The following is a 20,752-nucleotide window of genomic DNA, read 5'->3' as shown; positions in this document are numbered from 1 at the left end:
CATGAGAATGAAATACATTTCCCCTTGACCGTCTTATTACCAGACCTCAACATTATTACTCAACTGGGATCAGTTGTGGAGTTCAGGCTTGGAGCAGGTATCCTCTTTCCTCATTGACGGAACTGTGCTGCACTGCAAGAGGAAGGATACAATATTCCTCTGAAACCATTCATGACCTATATGTCTCCATTCCACGACTAAACAAGATTTGTTCTTAAATGGTAGTCGCACGCCGTTTTAATCAGTTGAGTAACATTTTCTTCAGGTTTTTTTAATTATTGTGATAACCATAAATTTTGTATGTTTTCGTTCACAGGAAGGCAAAATTTCCGCTAATAAAGAAAAATACTTACAAACACGAGCCTTTCTCAAGTTCGAAATAGTATATGTAGTATGAAATTTTGTATGCAAGATTTTCTGGTTTCAATCGAATGCTCCTTGCATTCCTAATCTCGACAAGTCGTACAAAAGGTTAGAGGTTAGAAGACTCAGGACACATGCTAGATAATTGTTGTAAGGTGGTCTCTACTAGTCAGTGACGTAAGTTATACACTCGCAGACCACGTGTTGCGGGGGAGGGGACAATCAATTGTTACTAAAGCATGTTTGGAAATGAGTTCAAAGTAGCACTTATTGGAGTATCTTTTGCATAGTCCTCAAGAATCGATGTATATCTTTACAGATAATGGCCATATCACTGGCCCCGTAAATGCGTATCCAACTAACAGTAGTTCACATCTATACCCCCTTCGATTGCCATAGTTACTAGGGAGGACAGCTAAAAGAAAATTACGCCAATGGCTGGAGCTTCGTAAGTTCGTGTGTTTGAATATCAGAAGACGATATATGTATAGGGAATACGATAAATGTGGTCTATTACGAATAATGGGTGATATCAATAAAACGGAGGAGTTACTCATTATTCCCAATTTTGTAGTAGTTACTCGCATTGGTATCAATAAAAAGAGAACTGAGCACTACTCGTCTCGGCTGACCTCGGAGAAGTCCCGCCCTTTTGAAGTAACCACACCTCTATTCTCGAGCCGAGTAACTACTCTGCGTTTGATATCAATGACTCCTCTGTGATGCTAGTAACTTCTCCAAATTTATGAAGCAAGCTAAATAGGTAATTCTGTGTTAAAATATGGCAGAGTATATGATTGTTTCGCTACGTAGAAAAACTTATAAACTGCATAGAAATGTTGTAAATGGAGATTACAAAAAAACATTATAGGTTCAGGAAAGAAAATGTAGAGTGGTTAGCACAACATTTTTAAGGAGAATCAACCTAAATTTGGGGTGGTGCACTACGTAATTAGGGAAAGATGCGGGTTTTCTTGCGTTACGTGAGTGATCCGAGATTCCAGGTCAGAATGTCAGGGGATTCTGGTGTGGCTCAAAGTACTGTGTCTATGATTACTACAACTGTAATGGATGCGTTTATTACGATATCTGAAAATTGATTGTTTCCGGAAGTGTGCGTAATATGCAAAAAGCAAAGGCAGAGTGGCAAGAACAATATACATTTCCGGGTGCTATCGGAGCACTTGACTATACACACATAGCAATAAAGAAACCTAATACTTTGGGGACGAATACGCTAATAGGAAGAGCTCCTTCGTGGCTAAGCGGTTAGCGTTACATGCTTTTGGCATGAGAGACTCGTGTTCGATTCCCGGCGGGAGCTCATGTGGTTCGGATTCCACGTTAATCAGTGGGTCCCGTCTCATATAGCCTCGCTATTGAAAAGGACGTTAAACTCAAAATCAACTCAACTCAACGCTGATAGGAAGGGTGTATACATGAGAATGTATTTTTATATGCCAAGGCGAAAGGGGACACGTATGGTGTGGAAAACGAAATCGGATGGACGTGCTTTATGATGTGACTGGCTGGTCTTTTATTTAAAAGGAAACAAAGAGGCTAAGTGTCTGACTTCGGTCTTAAAGCCAAACAATCTACAAAGACCTTGGACAACACGTGATATGCGCTTGTCGTGTTAATCTTGATATTGTTGGATTCGAACTTTCTTGTTTCCCGTTTTTTTCTTTTGGTTTGTTTGTTTGTTTTGTTTTATTCTCGCTCGAATATTAAAGATTCTCTTTTGGATTTGTGTCTCAGTCGTAGATGTATTTGATATTTCGTTGCATTTCACTGTACTTGCCTTCAAAGCTTCGGCTTTCCTTCGTTTACTTTCTGGTAACTGTGACTTTGAAAGTACCACTGGAAACTCTTTTATAACATCCACAAATGCACTTTGATTGAAACTGTCGTTGCTACTTGTCCCTTCCATGGCGTTTTGGATACTGCACCATAAGTTACCCACAACGAAATGACCGCCCAACAGATGAGAGAAATGAGTAACCACTTCTTTTATTGATACGACTCAGTGCTACGTACAGAGGGAGCGCGAGTAAACGTTCATAAATCTGGAGCAGACTAGACGTGAGTAGTGGCTTGTTTTATTGATACGAAATTGAGGGAGGAGATTACTCCAGGTGTAGTTACTCCGATTCTCGAGCAGGACTTCTCAGGAGTAGTTACTTATTTTTATTGATATCACCCAATATGTATAAAAATATATTTTGTACGTGGGCGATTATTATGCTAATTGACCAACAAGAAGTGGCCATTTTTGATTAATTTTCTGTATTCTGTTTTTCTAGTGCACAAAATATAATGCCTATTTTTTCCGCCTTTCCTTTCCTTTCCTTTTGAGCTCTTTACGGTTCTGATGCATTAATGGAAGTGTTACCGAACACACTGTATATATGGTTATAACAATGAAATCCCAGGATGAGCATATGAAAATCAAAAGATATTTATGTAAAGTTACGACAAAATTGCACTAAAGGAACTAATCTTAGCTTCAGAACTGATCATCGTGTCATCAGAATGTAGCAGAGAATACCTAGATACAGAAAGGAAAAAAGTGTATTTGATACAAAAGTTCAATGAGTATTATATGAATGACATTCCTGAACGTTTAGTTGTTATACTTCAGTGGTGACAGATTTAGTATTGAAGCTAATTTTTTTCAGTACCGTTAACTAGTTTTTCGTGATAACTACAAGGTCTTAGTGATAACTGTCGTGTAAAATATGTTTTTGTTTGATTTTTATGCCATACATCTGGTATATATGCACCGTATAAATGCGTTCGTAGCATTCTCTGAATAGTAGTGTAGTTGTGCTAATCATAATGTTTAAATATTTAATCATCTTATATGATTTTTTTCTTCTTTTAAAAAGTTGGTTTAACCTATGCATTTGTGTTCTAGCAAATAGTGGAAAACGGAATGGGATCAAAAAATAACCTTATTTGCGTAAAGAAATCAGATTTCGAAGTATTTGAGGCTCTTGCAATGGACAGTGTAAATGGAAACAGTACTCAACAAGGTACGTCATTTTTTATACTGTTATTAGGTTGAAACGTCTTTTGGTAAGTCTTGTAAATTTCGCACTTCGGTTCCCTATTTAGACTTCACTGGTAACATGAGGAGTTCTGATGCATTTGTGCTTTTCGAGAAACAATTTCAGGGCGATTGTTCAGAAAATTATTAAAAATATATCATAAATAAAAAAGATAACATTTTTTTTTTTTTTTTACCGTATTCTCTGAAAGTGCGAGTTCAATTAAATTTAAAGAATGAAAAACTCTGGTTATAGGGAATCGGTCCTGGATCTCCGGCTTATAGTAGGGTAACCAGATTTAGAAAATAAAAAATGAGACAGTGGATAAACTGACATAAACAATCCACCCATATATGGTAATTTTTATGTCGTTCATGCCAATGAGGAAGAAATAACCTTCGATTTATCTGCTTAATGAAAGTCATGAAGTATCAAAATACGGAGTTTACTACGGAGCTATCTGTTCGAGAAATATGAAACAACTTGCAAAATTTCAAAATATTTCCAAACAAAGACTCAACTATGGATTTTAAGAACACGTAAAAATTCAACCCTTGTTCACAAAAATGGAACCATGTTTTGCAGTTGAGGCTCACCCCACCACACCATGATTGATGCTGGATGATATAACCTTTGCATCCTGGAAACACGTTCAGCTTTGAGCAATAAAGGACTGCTCACCTATGAGTAGCTTCTCGTTGGAAAAGAGAATTGTCCTGGAATCATTTCCTGCGTAGGAGATGTTTGGCTTTTACCACTCTCCACTGACGTAACGCAGCAGTCAGGAAGTAACCTGTACATTATTTGCAAGCTCTGAGTCTAAGGTCCTGATTGAGTACTCATAACATGGTTGGTCTCGAAATGAATACCCTCTGGACATCACTGATTTAGTCCTGACATGATTTCGCCGAATCCTTGCAGCACGGCTTTAACTGCCTGCCTGTGGTATCCTCGCTGTGCGCGGTCTGTCACCACGCTGCCTTTCATTGACACTTCCTGTTTCATTGTAACGCTGGATGGTGCGTTACACAAATTGTTCATTGATTTGCAGGGGTCTCAGAGTGGCGAAGATCCGTGATGGTAGCATGCCTTCCTTGTATAGCGCTATGACTGCAACACGATTCTCGTAATCGCCCCACTCCATCGTTACAGGTTCGTACTGGTACTTGTCTCATCGTGTGATGAATAGCTCAACGCCCCACGGTACCCATATGGCAGCACTGACTCCTATCTAGCATGGTGAAATGGCGCGGCAGTCAGACTTTGTGATAATTTTTATGAAATAACAAGTTATTGTTTGCGGTATCGTTTCCCTCGTTAGGATTTTGTGATGATCTGAAGTAACGAAATAAATATGGGAATTTTGACATTCCATTTTTATTTCTAGAAAATAGTGTAAAAAGTAATAAATAGTAGCAGAGTTCTGTTTAAAATACACTATTATGATTACTTGGAATATATTAGTATAATACTGTGTGTGTTTGCATTTTTCTGTCTAGGAGGTTACACACAGGAAATCCCAACACACAAACCATGGGATAAAGTTCCGGGACCACCTATATTACCACCGCATTTATTGCAAGTTATTCTAAACAAGGATACACCGTTATCTGTGAGTATTGAAGCAGTAGCAAATGTCATGATAGCTACATGTTTTTGTAATTCAGTATCTTAGATTGAATGTGCATAACGCTATCGATATGTATAATACTAAATGTATATATTTTTTAACATTTTTTACATAAAATAATCAAGCGTTAGTCATACTAAGTCAAGTATTTGAATTATCTATTAGCAAGAAAAGATTCCAGTTATCTTTTATTGTTATATCTATTAGCTATAGAACCATGAATTCTTTAAATATTAATTTTGACTCACACATGTTAATAAATCAAGGAAAAGAAAAAAATACCAGCATAATGTAAATTACGTGGATGAAGTTTATCCGATTGTGCATTTGATAGCTAAATATGAATAAAGCGAGACTATCTTAAATACATATTGCCATGATTTTAATAGCTAATGATTGACTATCGAAATTAGTGTGGCCAGAATATTAGTAATTGAAAAATTAATATGATAGTACATGAAAATTACTTCTGATAATTACTCAGAAATTCTTCAGTGATATTAATCGAATCTATATTGAGATTATTTTGATCTGAATTTCTGTGTTTTAGGATTGTTTAACATTCTACAATTCTTTCAATTTGATATAGCTTTTCAAACAAATGTTCTGAAAGACCTGAAATAGCAATTTCATTGCTTTTCAGATTTCTAGTATATTTCATCGTGCGGTACAATTATTACTGTTATTACAAAATGTAAACTATACTTCCTAATAACTTTTAAGATTAATATTTTTTATACTATATATATATATATGGTGTTTCAAAACAACACCGACAACGTTCGGGAGGTGATTCCTGACACCAAGATAAGACGAAAAGTATAGACCAACCTGGGTGCACCAATGCTTCCTTTCGGAGTTATAGGCTGTCGAAAACATGAAAAAATGAACTTTAAAGATCCATAGCTCCGAAACTATGGGACCTACCGTAATCGGGTCAAGACTTCACTTATAAACTAATATGTGGGCTTTCCAAAAATACATGTTTCAGAATTCTAAGGTACCCTCACAACAGTTTTTGGAGAGGGAGTTTGGCTACGGAGGTATAATTTGAAGTACTCACAAACTATCTCTATAAAAAATTGGTGTAGAAGTACCGCAGGATTCTGAAACATGGCTATTTGGATAGGGCACATACTAGTTCCTAAATAAAGTCTTGACACAACTACGGCAGGTCTCATAGTTTCGAAGCTATGGACCTTTAAAGTTAAGTTTTTAGTGTTTTCGACAGCTATAACTCCGAAAGGAAGCATTTGTGCACCTAGGTTGGTCTGTACTTTCCGTCTTATCTTGGTGTCAGGAATCACCTAACCAAAAACGTTGTCGGTGTTGTTTTGAAACACCCTGTATATATATATATAAACTAGAGCTTTAATATTTTTACCAGGTAGTCTGTTGGCATCTTCGGAAACAAGAGATTAGTGACGGTAAATGCTAATGACAAAGCATATATCTTATTAAATTTACAATTACATATATATGTTACTGAGAGAGTATCTTTTTTTTTTTTTTTAAAGAAATCACACTTTTTTTTTTTTTTTTTTTTTTTTTTTTTTTTTTTTTTTAAAGCAAAGTACATTTCCTCGTCTCGTTTTTAGTGAGTATCGTGATAGTTCCAAAGCAATTTAAACCTTAAACCAGAATTTCTACCATATCTTTGTGTAATCGCTGTGTGAAAATTAGAATTTATGATACAAAATTGGAAACGTGTAAAATGAAATTCTATGTCATCAACCAGCGATAAAATATCGTGATACCGCATCGATGCATAAATCGACATATCCGCCAGTAGGTTTTAAATCCTTTTGTACACTTCTTTCTCCGAAGCCATGAAAAAACTACATTCTCTCTTCGTGATCAAGGTTGACGAATTTGTGCCAAAGTACAAGAGTTAGTTTAGTTTTTTTATATGCATCCTTATTCACGTTTACCTTCATTAATACTTTTCCTTCCGAAGATGCTAACAATCTGCATGTTTGTGAAAACATTAGAGCTCTTAAGGTCTTTTAGATGTGGCGTATTTTGAAAATCAGTTAAGGTGTGTATTGTTCGTAATGCAAATGTGTTCTTTTGTATTCCATGTTAGTGTAGTTTCCATTACAGTCAAAGATGACCTCGTAAACTCGTGTGCACATCTCAGAGTTAAGTAATAACTTTCGTATCTTGGAAGAATTTTTCTTAGCATTACACGGGAGAACTAGTGTCTGTTTAAGACTTCATTGTCGATAAACCCTTTTATAAATTATGAGAAAATACGGAAAATAATGGTATTGTTAATCTAATAACTCGTTCTTTATTGTCCGGTAAGTTTTAAATCGCCAGTAAGTTTTAAAATCTTTATAGTGCACTTTTGACTTTCGTAAGTAATAAAACTTACTTCTAATTTCTTTAACAGTTATTTAATTAATGTTAGTGAGAAGTCAGGAAAATAGAAGTAGATATGTGTAAGATATAATACAAAAGAATGATTGGATCGGTTATGAATTGCGAACGCGTAAAAATTGGTCATATGATACACATAATTTTGATTTACTCACAAAAATTAAACACTACAAAATATACTGACCACAGTATAGAAAACAAGAATGCTAAGTACATTTTTCTGTACTATTCATATGAGTATTTCCTATATTATATATTTTAATATTATTTTTAATATACATGTAAATTGTTAAAGTACATTAACATGGAAAAAGTAATTGATGAGGTGTCCAAAGCCAGTCGAGCAATAACAGCTTGGAGACAAATCTATTAATGCCTGCATTCATAATAATAAATTTCCTTGAGTGTATGTTCATTGTATTGTTCTTTTTTCTCTCACCAGTGTGAACCCACACTATTGCCAGAGCCTAACCATGTGATGTTGAATCACTTGTATGCCTTGTCCATTAAGGATGGGGTTATGGTCCTCAGTGCTACACATCGTTACAGGAAGAAATACGTTACCACTTTATTATATAAACCTATATAAAGTGTTATGAGTTTCCCTGGCGTATGGAAGGAAAATTAGGGAACAACTATAGACAATACAACAGTTGATTGTTGACAGGCCTGAACATGTTGGAAGTTGTGCATGTGTAAGGAACGAACATTTAGGCTGCTTTGACAGTCATAAAACAGTTTTAAAAACTAGAAGTTGATGAGAAAAGTATTTAGTTTCTCTCTGACTAAATGAAACCTATGTTTTGCTCCTTCAAGTACCACGTTTTTTCTTCCCTTTAAAATTATTCTACTAAGAAAAGAAAATTTACCTAGTTACGCTGAATTACCGTAAAATAGCCATCAATTTCGCGAAATGAAGTTAATTTTTAACAATATATAAAGATTTATTTTCAACTCCATGCCATTTACTTTTTATAATTACATATGAGTTTAATCTAATAACATGTAGAACTAATGAATACGTAATAACAACATGGCATGGTGATTGTCATAGATATACTTCTTTTAAATTAAAATTTCACGCTTGCTTTTGCTTTGAAGAACTTAATTTATGTAACATTGTTGCACTCATGTCTTATGCTTCCTAACTTGTTAAATTGTTGATCTTGAGGGTGCTGTGAAGAATAAAAGAAAAAAGGTATTTAGTAATTTGTATGCGTATAATAATGCCATCAAAATACTATTTACATCAGTTTTTCATTATTTTGAAGTAGATATTACGAGCACCCTGTAGATTTCTACAATATTTTCTATTTCATCAGATTCAATGTCCAGTGAGCATAATTAAATGTATAGTCTTGGTTTTGCGTTTGTTAAAATTTAAGTTTGTCCTGTCAAACTAATCGATTCATTCTAGCTATTTCCTTTTTAATACTTAATAATTTTTAATACATCGTTGGTAGAGGATTTGAACGAATTGTAATCGAGGCCTAGATATAGCTAATTGTTAATTTTTATTTATAAGGATTGTTATCGCTGGTTGGCTTATTTTTTGTTAATTTTTTCGTGTAGTTTATCCGACATTGTTAAGTTACAAGAATCAAGAGTAAATGACTGATTCCTGCCAGTTGATGAATCACGTTGTGTGATGATGACAAAATGAGTATTGATGCTTAAGCTATTATCACTCATGTGTATTTGATGTCATATTTACTCAGTGAATATCCTTAAAGACAAATAACAGTACAATGGTAGAATTTATATATATATATATCGAGGCGTATATGTATGTGTGTGTATATATATATATTGTTTGAAACTGTTTCTAATTATTTTAAAGCTGTACCTCATTAAGCTAATGAATTTTATAAAAATGGATATAATGTTGTGTTGTTTGATTATGTTCCATGATGTTTTCGTTTTCAAATGGAGTTAATTGTATATGTACACAGAAATAGTGTACGTTTATGTAAAAAGATTTACCAAAAACATTGACTTGGTTGGCAAGATTAATCTATGAAGCTGTGCGCAGGAGTGTGCGACAAAGTAGTATAATTACTACTGCGGACCAAAATGGTACGCAGTTCAACAACGATGTAGAAACTATTTGAACATATCATTAAAATGAGTGTTCAATTCGAGAGACGTTTTCTGCACTATGAAGAATATATTTCAAAATATAATAGACCTACAGAACGCTCGATTTACCAATTTGGGCAAATGAAAATTCGCAGGTGATTCACGAAATGTCTTTTCATCCTCAGAAAGTCAGTGTGGAGTGTGGTTTAGTTCAATAGTGTGATCAGCCCTTTTAAAAAAAAATCAAGATAAACATGGCTGTCGAGCTTTCGTGGCTAAGTGGTTAGCGTAGGCGCCTTTGGCGTGAGAGATCCGGGTTCGATTCCCGGCGGGAGCTCATGTGGCTCGGATTCCACGTTAATCAGTAGGCCCACGTGTCATATAGCCTCGTTGCTCAACGGGACGTTAAACTCAAAATCAACTCAACTCAAACATGGCTGTCATATTGCTGTAAAGGATGGCCTCAACTGGCAAATCGTGACATAAGTATATATATACACAGAGACGGATCCAGGATATGATCAAGGGAGGGGCTAAACCATATTTTGCCGTTTTATCGAGTGTAAAGCAGGATTGAAGCCAGGGTGGATTGATTTAAATCAGTCTGATTTAAATCACGATTTTAATCAAGATTTAAATCACTTGATTTTTTTAATAAAAATCGTTGATTTAAATCAAATTCCGAAATGAATTAATTTAAAGTGAAAGTAAGTAAAATCCCGTTTCTCTTCTGTTATTTCGATTACGGAAGATAATAATCATAATACAATGAGACTCAAATGTATGTAAGCACAGTATGAAAACTAGTATCATGTAGGGAACGATCAGGGAAAATCCCATTTGAACGGGTTACGGGTGAACCATGCTTTCTTCTCTTTGTAACACAAGGTTTTAAAATTTCTATTCCAACGGGGAAATCACCATGGACATTTAAGATGAAAACTCTTTTGTTTACACGTCTATTTGTTTGTTTCCAGATAATAGGGGCGTATTTAGAGGGGTCCGATCCCCTCTCCGAAACAAAAAAAAAAAAAAAAAAATTAGATTTTAAAATTTTGGGCGAAATTTATGTACTAAACACAAAGAAGTTCCTCGGGATCGTAATACGACAAATTTTGGATGCGTTAAAATATCGAATAATACTTTTGATAAAGTGGATACTTGACCCCATTGCAGAACATGCCGCGATCTGCGATGTGATCGCAAAAAACTTGCCGTGCCTGTGCAGGAAAAATTGTCAGAGGAAATAAAATAGCCAACAGAAAAGTATAAAAACGTGCCTGCTATGTATAGATGTCTTAAATGCACGGATAACTCGCATTTGAATTGTTTTTCACGCCACATAAAGCATATTTTTAACAATCATAAGTGTTTCTTCTTCTGGAACTGATCATCTTGATTTTTTTATTTTGGAATTCCTGCAGAAAATTCCTACAGGGAATTCGTGTTATGATTCAGTTCAAGATCTCTTATCGTCGCGAATTGTGTCGAGGAATTTGAAGCTTTAAAATATATAAAACGATAATTATGCCTGTTGTGCTGTATGGTTGTGAAACATGGTCACTTACGCTGAGGGAAGAACGCAGACAAAGTAATTGAGAATAAAATCCTGAAACGAATATTCGGAACCAAAAGGAACGGAAATGAGGAATGGCGAAAACTTCATGATGAGGAACTGCATAATTTATACCATTTACCAAACATTGTTAGGGTCATCAAATCTTGGAGGCCCAGGTGGGCAGGACATGTAGCGAGAATGGAAGAAAGTAGGAACGCTTTCAAACTTTTAACTGGAAGTCCAATCCGAAAACGACCATTAGGAAGCCTAGGCGCAGATGGGAGGACAATATTAAGTTGCATCTCGCAGAAATAGGAATACAAAGTAAAAACTGGATCCAGTTGACTATGGATAGAAGTCAGTGGAGAGCTTTTGTGAACATGGCACTGAACCTCTGGGTTCCATAGGTCATAGAGTGAGTTAGTTAATTTTAGGCGAAATTTATGTACTTTATATGGATTTCGTGCCGCTAGCTAGTTCCAATTGTTTAAAAATATGCCCCTGCCAAATAGCAGTAACTTCCGTGAAAAGAAAGGTGTCATGTTGATATACATTGCTGTACTTTTTCCTTAATGCTTAAGAAACATTTTTTGGGATTGAAATAGGTTAATGATTGGGAATTAATTCAAAATTTAAACCCAATACTTTCACGTAAATGACATAATTAACATTTAATACTAATTCCTAATGTTTTTTTTTTTCAGTTCGCGACTTGTATTATACGAAGAAAAAGATTTGATTTAAATCAAAAAAATCGATTTAAATCAAAAAAATCAACAAAAATGATTTTTTTGAAAAAAATCATGATTTTTTTCCACCCTGATTGAAGCCCATTTTACCCAGTGTATACCTGAGCGTCAAGGGGGGGAGCCATAGCCCCCCTTGGATCCGCCACTACATATATATATATATAATTTTTTTTTTTTGAACAGGGTGGTTCAGATTGTCACACAGCTCGCCAGACTAACTGACTGCACGAAAAAGTTTCCTAAGCATGTTTTGTTGAGATGTGAACTGGCCGCCCAGATCTTGTGATCTATGCCACAAGCGTCTCAAGAAAAGGCCTTCGTCGTAACGAGTGACGTCACGCAAAGTAGGTAGTGACAGGCAGGCACACAGTGTGCTTGGGCAGAGTTGGCCTGCTGAACACGAGAGTTAAAAGAGCAAGTCGTTTTACAGAAATGAATTTTTGTTAATCACAATACATGAATCATGTTATATATATATAATAACTTGAAACGATACGCACTCAGTGCTAAGACGAAAGAGAGAGAGAGAGAGACGTAGAATGAATGTAATAGACGTTTGATCTTATTACATTAAAACTGTTATTGTCGGGAGGATAATGATAATAGGAAACATACGTATTATACAAAAATAAATAAATAAATTATATTTGACAGAAATTTCAAGAGAATAATAGATTAATAGCATTTAATACTACAAGTTCTTCTAAAATCTTTGTATCATGTTAGCTACATCGCATTGAGAAACTTTCGTTAAAAAAAAGAAACAACAAAAAAACATCTGATTACGATGAAATTATACTTGAAAGAGAAATAATTAAATTCAGCTATCATTTAAATACTTGATTAATTAAGGAAATGAAACCAAGTGATATGAAAGGTGACTAAGAAATTCAGTATTTGGAGAAGCGAAAAAGTAATGTCCACGATACACAAATTCCTTGTGTCGTCTCGAAAACGAGACGAGAAGTGTATGTTCAAGTTAGAGACATGACAAGAAACGACAATTCTCGTGGGCAACAATAGTTTAATGAAGTCTTAGATATCAGTGTTCTAGTATCACATTATTCATAGTAAAAATTCATTAATAATACAGTGGTTATACGAAACAATGAGGAACAATTATCAACATTTAAAGATACGTAAGCCACTACATAATATACTTTAATAATAAATATTTCAATAAGTGGCGGCTTTAGAGGGTAGACCGCGTAGGCACAGGCCTACCCTAAAATTGTGCGTGGAAGCATTCTAGATAAGTTCTAAAATTCTAGATATAATTAAGGAGAAAACCAGGGCATAAATTTATGAAACGAGAAGAGAAATAATTCTTCGAGAATCGAAACGAGACGAGAATCCAACAATTAATTTAAGAGACGACAGGAGAAAACTTTGTCTCGTCTCGTCTCGTGAGCAACACTACGCAAAGGTACCGTTAATTAAGTATAATTAAGTAAGGAGAGAGAAGATTGATGGTTCAATAGTACAGCCTTCACATCTGATGTCAAGATTCCATAATTCAATCCCAAATACATTAGTGTTCCCCACGGGAAAACCAAGAAATAAAAATTTCTCATTTCGTCAGTTTTTGTATGATTCTTCTCTCGTCTCGGTTTTCGAAGAATTATTTCTCTTTCTTCTCGATTATTTAAAAAGTTTTTATAGTCTTCTCTTGTCTCGTAAAGTAGTTTTTGGTCTCGATTCAGAAGAAATAATTTGCTAACTTTTACGTTGCTTGATGGTAATTGAGGAGAGTACTACTAATCTATTTTGAGATCAGCCCTGTGTAATTGATTATGTAATTGGGAGAGAGACGAAACCAAACAAAACAAAATGTAAATTTTAGCTTTCTTTTTCAGAACTGAGATTATATAAGACGTAAATGGTAGATCTATAGTTTAACGTGGAATTCGAACCCGAGACCACATACAGAAAAGGCACGCCATTCACTTCCCATATCACGAGTTCATCCGTGGATTACATATGAATTACTGTAATTAATTTGCAAACCACTGAGAATAGTGTCATTTTATTCAATCCTAATAACTTATTAGTGAGTGGGGTATTCAAAATATCTTAAGTGGGGGAACTTTGGTCTGTCTTTTCAGGATTTCATACCCTGAATTAGTTATACAAATTTAAAAATACATTAGTATCTAAGTAACCACACATCAATTCACTGACCTTCTTAACCACATAAACTACTGGAGCACGTTGGAAAAAAAAAAAAAAAAAAAAACGTTACTTGCTGCAGTTACTTCTATTTATAATTAATATATGGTAAATAAATATTGCTGTTGTCTTTGCCATTGCGAATGTCCTATCATATATATAAAATAACCATCCTTCTTTTAATTTTTTTTTTCACTGCAGTATTCCCTGTTGATATACATTAGCACTCTCGCAGGTATATAGTTAGCACTTTTGCCATTGATGCACTAGACAAACTAAATTACTAAGGGGTATATTGGCTTGCAATCGAAGTTAATCTATAAATACGTACTGTATGTCATAAGATCTCTGTGGTAAAAAGATAATATAAGAAGCTAATATTTATATGCATCTATTTCATTGTAGTGATTTATTGACCCCTTACATAAATAATATTATTATTTTGATGATAATTGAATCTGAGGAAAATGTAATACATTTCCGTTGCCTATTAGAGAAGGCTATATAATATTACTATACATATTTTCTGAATTATTCGATTCGAAGAGACAATTTGTTGAAATCCTACCTATTTTAAGGGTACTGAAAATCTGAAGTTCTGTATTTGTATGTGAACAATGCTACAAGGAAGTCGCTTAATATCGTAGGTATGTGTACATGTGGAAGTTGATTGGCGACGCGCAGAGAACAACGACTAAAAAGGTTTCGCAAAATTTTAACAAAACATTTCGTGCTAAATGAAAGGGTAAATTTCGAAAGTTCAACTTTATAATAGCTACATATCACTAAATTTCACATAAATAAAGTCAAGATGTCTAATATGGACGGGGCATGTCACAAGTGAGATGCGTGGGGAAGAGAGGCATTTGTGTAAGCAAAAAATATAAAATGGTTATCATCCACAAGATTCAAAGTAAATGAGTAATAACAATCCAGTATATATTGGCTTGACAGAATAGATTCCAGCAGAGATTTTTTTCTATAGAACTTTGGATTCCTTAAGCCAGCGTTTCTCAAACTACTTTCAAGTAACAGCCAGGGTCAAAATCATCACAGTGAAAAGAATGAAGGGACACAGAAATGCATGGAGGAAAAGGGAAAATCGCACCCGCATACTCAAGACAGAGAGTTCACATATCTGAATATCCGGGAGTTTAAGGTGTTCGTATCATACCGTAAGCTGTAGCTGCACGTGTCCTATACCTTTGCTTCTGAAAGGGACTCAACTCCAATCCAACTGCCTGGAACCGAACTCAGAACCTCGTCCACCAACAACATGCACATTACTTACCTTCTTTATTATTTTTATTTTTAAGCAAAAACAACTAAATATATCCACCATACCTTTTTTTTTTCTCTTGTATTTTGAAACATTTTCTTTTAATACATTGATTTTACTCATCTTTGTTGTACTTTTTCATGTTATCCAAACGACTGGGATATCACATGCACATGCTTTTCAGTGGAACTCGAACCCAGGATAAACTCCGCATTGTAATCTGCATTTGAACGCTACAGACCATTCATCTATGGATACCGGCGCGGCGGCAAGATCAACGAGAAGAGTTCTTCAAACCTATCGTATTTCTTGCTATTAAAAGTTGAATAATACGCTGGATTTTGAACTTCCTTATATTTAAAGTTTCCTTGTACATTAAATGTTCGATAATATTGTTTCCATCTGCAAATAATAATAATAATAATAATAATAATCATTCATAAATCAAATGGTGATTGATGGCCTTTCTTCTCCATTATTAGTAAATCAGCATAAAGAACAACACGAACATTATTACTCCATGTCGAATAGAATGAGTCCAGTCTATTTATTTATTTATTTTTTTCCCCTTTAGAAGTATTTAATAGATGGCAAGTAACGCCAACGTTTCATTAGCAAACGTTACTGAGTAGTGCTAAAGTAACCTATAATTTAGTGACCATGTAATTTCTTACACAATGAAACATTGAACAAGTGTTCGAAATACTGAATAAGTAGTTTCTTTGATTAACATCTTTCCATATTGCTTCCAAGAATGTATATTAGGGACATATATATATATATATATATATATATATATATATATATATATATATATATATATATATATATATATAATAAAAAGAAAGATTTTTTAAATTTAACTCCGATGGTTATGCACTCTAGACTGAAGAAGGCGGATGATTAACGAAAGTAAGTGATTATGATTTTTTTTTTTTGCTTGCTATTCTCCCTTGAATCCGAGAATCGAACCCGTGACCACATGCACATTAGAGACAAGATGAGAAGGATTTGTGATTTGGCTTTAATATATATATGATTTTGATTTAATTTCCTATCTTACGTAGCATATGTGTGGAATGTGGCATAGATGTGCAACATAGACACTAGGAGAAGAGGGAAAACGGAGTAGGAAGCCTTTGAAATGTAGGTGCTGTAGAGGAATGATGAGAATAGATGGACGAACAAAGTAACAAGTGAGAGTTTTGGAAATGGTAAGAGGGAGAAAGGAGTATATTGAATAATATTTCGAAAAGATGAGAAAAGAGATTGGATACATTATGAAACATGGGGGAATCACACAAATAGGAATTCTATGGAGGGAATTGCGAAAAGAAAAATATCTAGAGGAAGGCTCAGATTGAAATGTACGGACCAAATAACACAAGATATACGGAAGAAAAGCGTTAAAGTTGGCCCAGGATAAGAAAGGGTGGATAGCAATCGAGATTGCTAACCTGGGACAATGAAGATTACGTAGCTGTAACTTATAATTTTTTGCATTCGTATAGGATACATGAAACATGAATATTCATTGCAATAAAATGCAGATTCTTTAAGAAATAATTTTTAGCAATCAGAATTCGAATCCATGCTAAAATAATCAACTGTATTCCGTGATGCTGACCGTAAGCATGACTTTGGAAATGCTCCTCCTGTTGTGCATCTAGCTTATATTTCTTTCTGTATACTGTTATATTATATATGCCAATTATATATTTACTTGGCGGCAACGTGAAGATGGTCTATTACTCTTGTAAGACTGCGATGTGTTACTCTGTCAGAATGGAGGGAAAATAAATTTCCCTGTAAACACAGAAGTGTACCTAACAAACATACAAGTTGCAGGCCGCTTCGCTCTTCCCCAGATAGTATGTTCGCCGAAGAACGTCATCCCTCATACGCGACGGGCTTAAGGCCATAGGTGCCGGTAATGCCTAGAAATGTGTATGAAAGAAATTTATTTGATATGTATGTCTTACAAAAACGTGATTTATGCTTTTGTAACTAAATCTTGTGACAGGATGTGCAATGTATTTTCTTATCAATGGATAAAATTTACACTAGCAATGATAATTTATATCAGCTAGTTCTTAGAAATCATAATCTCTCCTTCGATGCATCTTTATCAACAAATATTAGCTTCTCATATGATTTCCACTTAACACTAGAAATTCAGTTGCTTGTATATGGTATGATAGATGTATTTTTCACTTTTCAATTCACGAAGTAAAGCCAATTCATGAAGTAAAGGGTTGAGATACAAATACACACATGATACACACATGATGTTTTTCTATGTAGCGACATCCTTTTAAATGCTCTGGAAGAGCAAGATCAGGTGAATATGTAGAATTTTCAAACCCAGGTTGACAAAGCGTTGTCGTGCAATAGTATGACTTCTTGCGTTCCTTGACCAGTTTTTTCTCGATTTTTTCGCTCAAACTAAGCAATTGATTTTTCCGTCTTGATGGTTTCACCAGGCTTCAGCAGTTCGTAATAGAGCACGCTCTTCATATTCCACCAGATCCGCTACAAAATTTTCTTGTCATGGATATTTGTTTCAGCGGCGGAAGTCGACGGCTGACTAGGATTTTCCCACAATTTTCGACGTTCAGGGTTATCGTAGTAAACCCACTTTTCATCTCACGTTACCATTTTTCACATAAAACACTTTCTTTTATAGCCAGCATGAAGTGACACACAAGTGTTCAAATGACACTCTATGCTGTTTTCTATAATGCCATGTGGGATAAAGTTTTCTGTTTTCTGGATATTGTCAAGTGCGTGCAGACGTCTAACGATTGTCTAATGGTTGACTTGAAAGTTCACCCAATTCCTTGGTTAATTTTCGGGTCTTCTTCGAGTAGCATTCCTAGATCACCGTTTTCGAATTCTTGAGGTCTTCCACTCCTTCGCTAGTTTTCCAGGATGAAATATTTCTCCCTGAAGTTGGCAAACCCTTTTTCTCATCGCTTGTACAATCCGCGGCAAAAAACCTGCAACATGAGAATGTAAGTTTATTGCGAAACTACGCCTAACAACACTGGGAATGAACATAACGTCTAAGTGGAACGAATCTCGCCAGGATAAACCTCGGCCTCCTCCCGTGCACACTTATTTTGGAGCAAAAGACTTCGTCATTTCACAATAAACTTATATGCTCATGTTGCAGGTTTTTTGCCGCTGATTGTACCAGTGCTGTCCTTCCCATATGCTTCGTCGGTCGTTCTTTTGGCTTTTGCAGCAGACTTCCCGAGGTTGAAATGGAATAGCATGCAATGTCGAACGTTCATCTTTTTGCCATCCACGACAAATTAAGTATGAACTCACTTTATCGAGAAACTATGTGTCTAGCTATGTAACCCTGCCTAGATTTCTTATATCCTCATCAAAACGTTTAATGCAGTTGCTCAAAAGAAGCGCTGGGAATGTATGCGTATACTTATAATATTTTTGTATATGTTTTGTTGGTTGTCTAAATTCAATATGGCAGGCAAGGAAAAAAGTACCACAAACAAAGATAGAGAACTTTTCCTTTTTTTCTTAATATAAATCTTTTACATCTCGTTCTCTGTTCGGTAAACATTTTATCCTGAGCTTCAGAGACTCAGTATACACGACTATTTCGGCTATGATGTTAGTTTAAACTTTAAAATCATTATTCACAGTATTCCTTCTTTCTATACCAATATAAGGAGTCGACATTTTTGAAGTAAGAAATTAGTAGATAGCATTTTAAAGTTCTCCCTCTTGAATTTTAGCGGCTTTAATAAATGTCATAGTATACTGTAGTTGTAATTGATTTCTAATTCATTCATAAATTTTAAATGACAATTTTGTTCCACGAAATCTGCTACATTTTCAGAGCACGCTAACATTATTATTATTATTGTTAATTTATTTATTTATTTTACTAAAAAAAATTTGTCGTTGAACGTTAATCTAATAATTCTATAAAAAAAAACTCATTGGATCAAGAAAACCCACTGCGACCACCGATTTACACTTTTGTCCTATCGAATGACAATTTTTCTTTGACTCTTAAATGTTATGATGGGAAAACCAAGATGGAATGTACTGTTATTTCTCCACTAAAATTGAAATAATAAAATTATAAAATAGTAAAAATAAATAAATAAATAAAACTGAAATATATTCTTTTTAAAAAATCCAAAATTTCCCAGACAAAAAAGCCACTGGAAAAACTTCGTTTTATTTTTTTTTAAAAAGCTAGTTTTATCCAAGCTCTTGCATCTCTACCTGAGAGCGAACTAAAGTTTATTTTCTTGCTTGGTAACATCGAGAACAAAATCAAGTCAGGTATCATCATCACACTAAATAATATTAGTAATAATAGTATGCAGCTTTTGTATAATAGGAGCAAATAGTGACTGACTAGATGGATCATCCAAGGTCAAAATACGTTTTTTCCATTCCCGTATAGAAGTTAGTTGTCCTCATGAGCGTAGGAAGAGGGGCACCCTTTTGACATTTTCGTGAAGGAACCCATGTATCCTTAGTTACGCAACTTTGTCTACTATAATTATCAATTTAAATTAAAAGTTTTTCCTAGTAAATGAAAATATCACATAGGTACAAACAAGACCTCAGAAAGTAAATTCGTTTATCTCTTGAAAGAAATAATATTGGTTTAGGTTATCAGTTGAAAGTTCAAGGTTGAACTCACTTCTTTAACATCAACGTGAGTTAATAAATTACAGTAATATCAGGACTTTTAAATAAGATACACGGAGTAGAGAAATTAGATTTAATTCAAAATTATATTAATATTTATTATCGTCAATAGATTTATCTACGACGACCATAGGGTGTGATAAGATGTGATGTTAATGTAAGTTCATTTTTAGAATGCGGTGTTGAGGGATTTCTGAGAAAAGTACTTTGAAGCTCTGTGTATGTTTGATATGTCTGGCATTCTTTGTATTACGGACAAAAAATTATCCTAAGGCATAAATCAACACTATAATAATTTTAATTGAAATAAGTGAATACGGTTTATTCCAAAGCACATATTACTATTATTCACCACATGAACAAGTTCTTCTTTCATTATTATTATTTTAAGAACGAAGAATTGTGATTAACACGTAGCTACTGCTTGGCTGATTCACAGATTGGAAGTAAAACTAGGAGAAAAGTGAAAAGAAGAAGAAGAAAAAAAACACGAATGAAATGTTATTTCAATGTTCCAAACCGACTTGTGTTCATAGCGTTGATGCAAAAGGACTCTATTCTATTCAAAAGTTAAAAAGAATTTATTAATAACTTCGACTTTATGAGTTGGCGATCAAGTTAACGTGAATTAATGTTTAAAAAGTTTCAAGCTACCCCTCCCCCTCCCTTTGTGGAGTACAGCATGTGATGGAAACAATTTGATGTTTTCATTTCTTCCAACTCGTAAGAAACTCTCAAACTTTATCTTAAGGACATTCTGTAAGAGAATTTTCGTTAATTTGACAGGTAAATTTA

The 20,752-nt window shown here is 34.5% G+C and overlaps 1 protein-coding gene across 2 annotated transcripts in view; it reads left to right on the top strand.

The window, feature by feature from the left end:
• alc (5'-AMP-activated protein kinase subunit beta-1) overlaps positions 1-9,303 on the top strand; it is a 29,456-nt gene extending 20,153 nt beyond the window's left edge. For both annotated transcript variants that reach the window (XM_081758909.1, XM_081758908.1), the window contains exons 5-7: positions 3,281-3,398; positions 4,913-5,025; positions 7,868-9,303. In XM_081758909.1, coding sequence (XP_081615035.1) covers positions 3,281-3,398; positions 4,913-5,025; positions 7,868-8,014 — 378 coding nt within the window. In that variant the 3' untranslated portion in view covers positions 8,015-9,303. The remainder of the gene's footprint in view (positions 1-3,280; positions 3,399-4,912; positions 5,026-7,867) is intronic.
• The last annotated feature ends 11,449 nt before the right edge of the window (positions 9,304-20,752 follow it).

The sequence above is a fragment of the Thermobia domestica genome, chromosome 5 (genome assembly GCF_964235325.1).
Source record: "Thermobia domestica chromosome 5, izTheDome1.hap1.1, whole genome shotgun sequence".
Taxonomy (NCBI): Eukaryota; Metazoa; Arthropoda; class Insecta; order Zygentoma; family Lepismatidae; genus Thermobia; species Thermobia domestica.
Note: the sequence above shows the minus strand (reverse complement) of the source record. Positions and strands in the feature narration are given on the sequence as shown.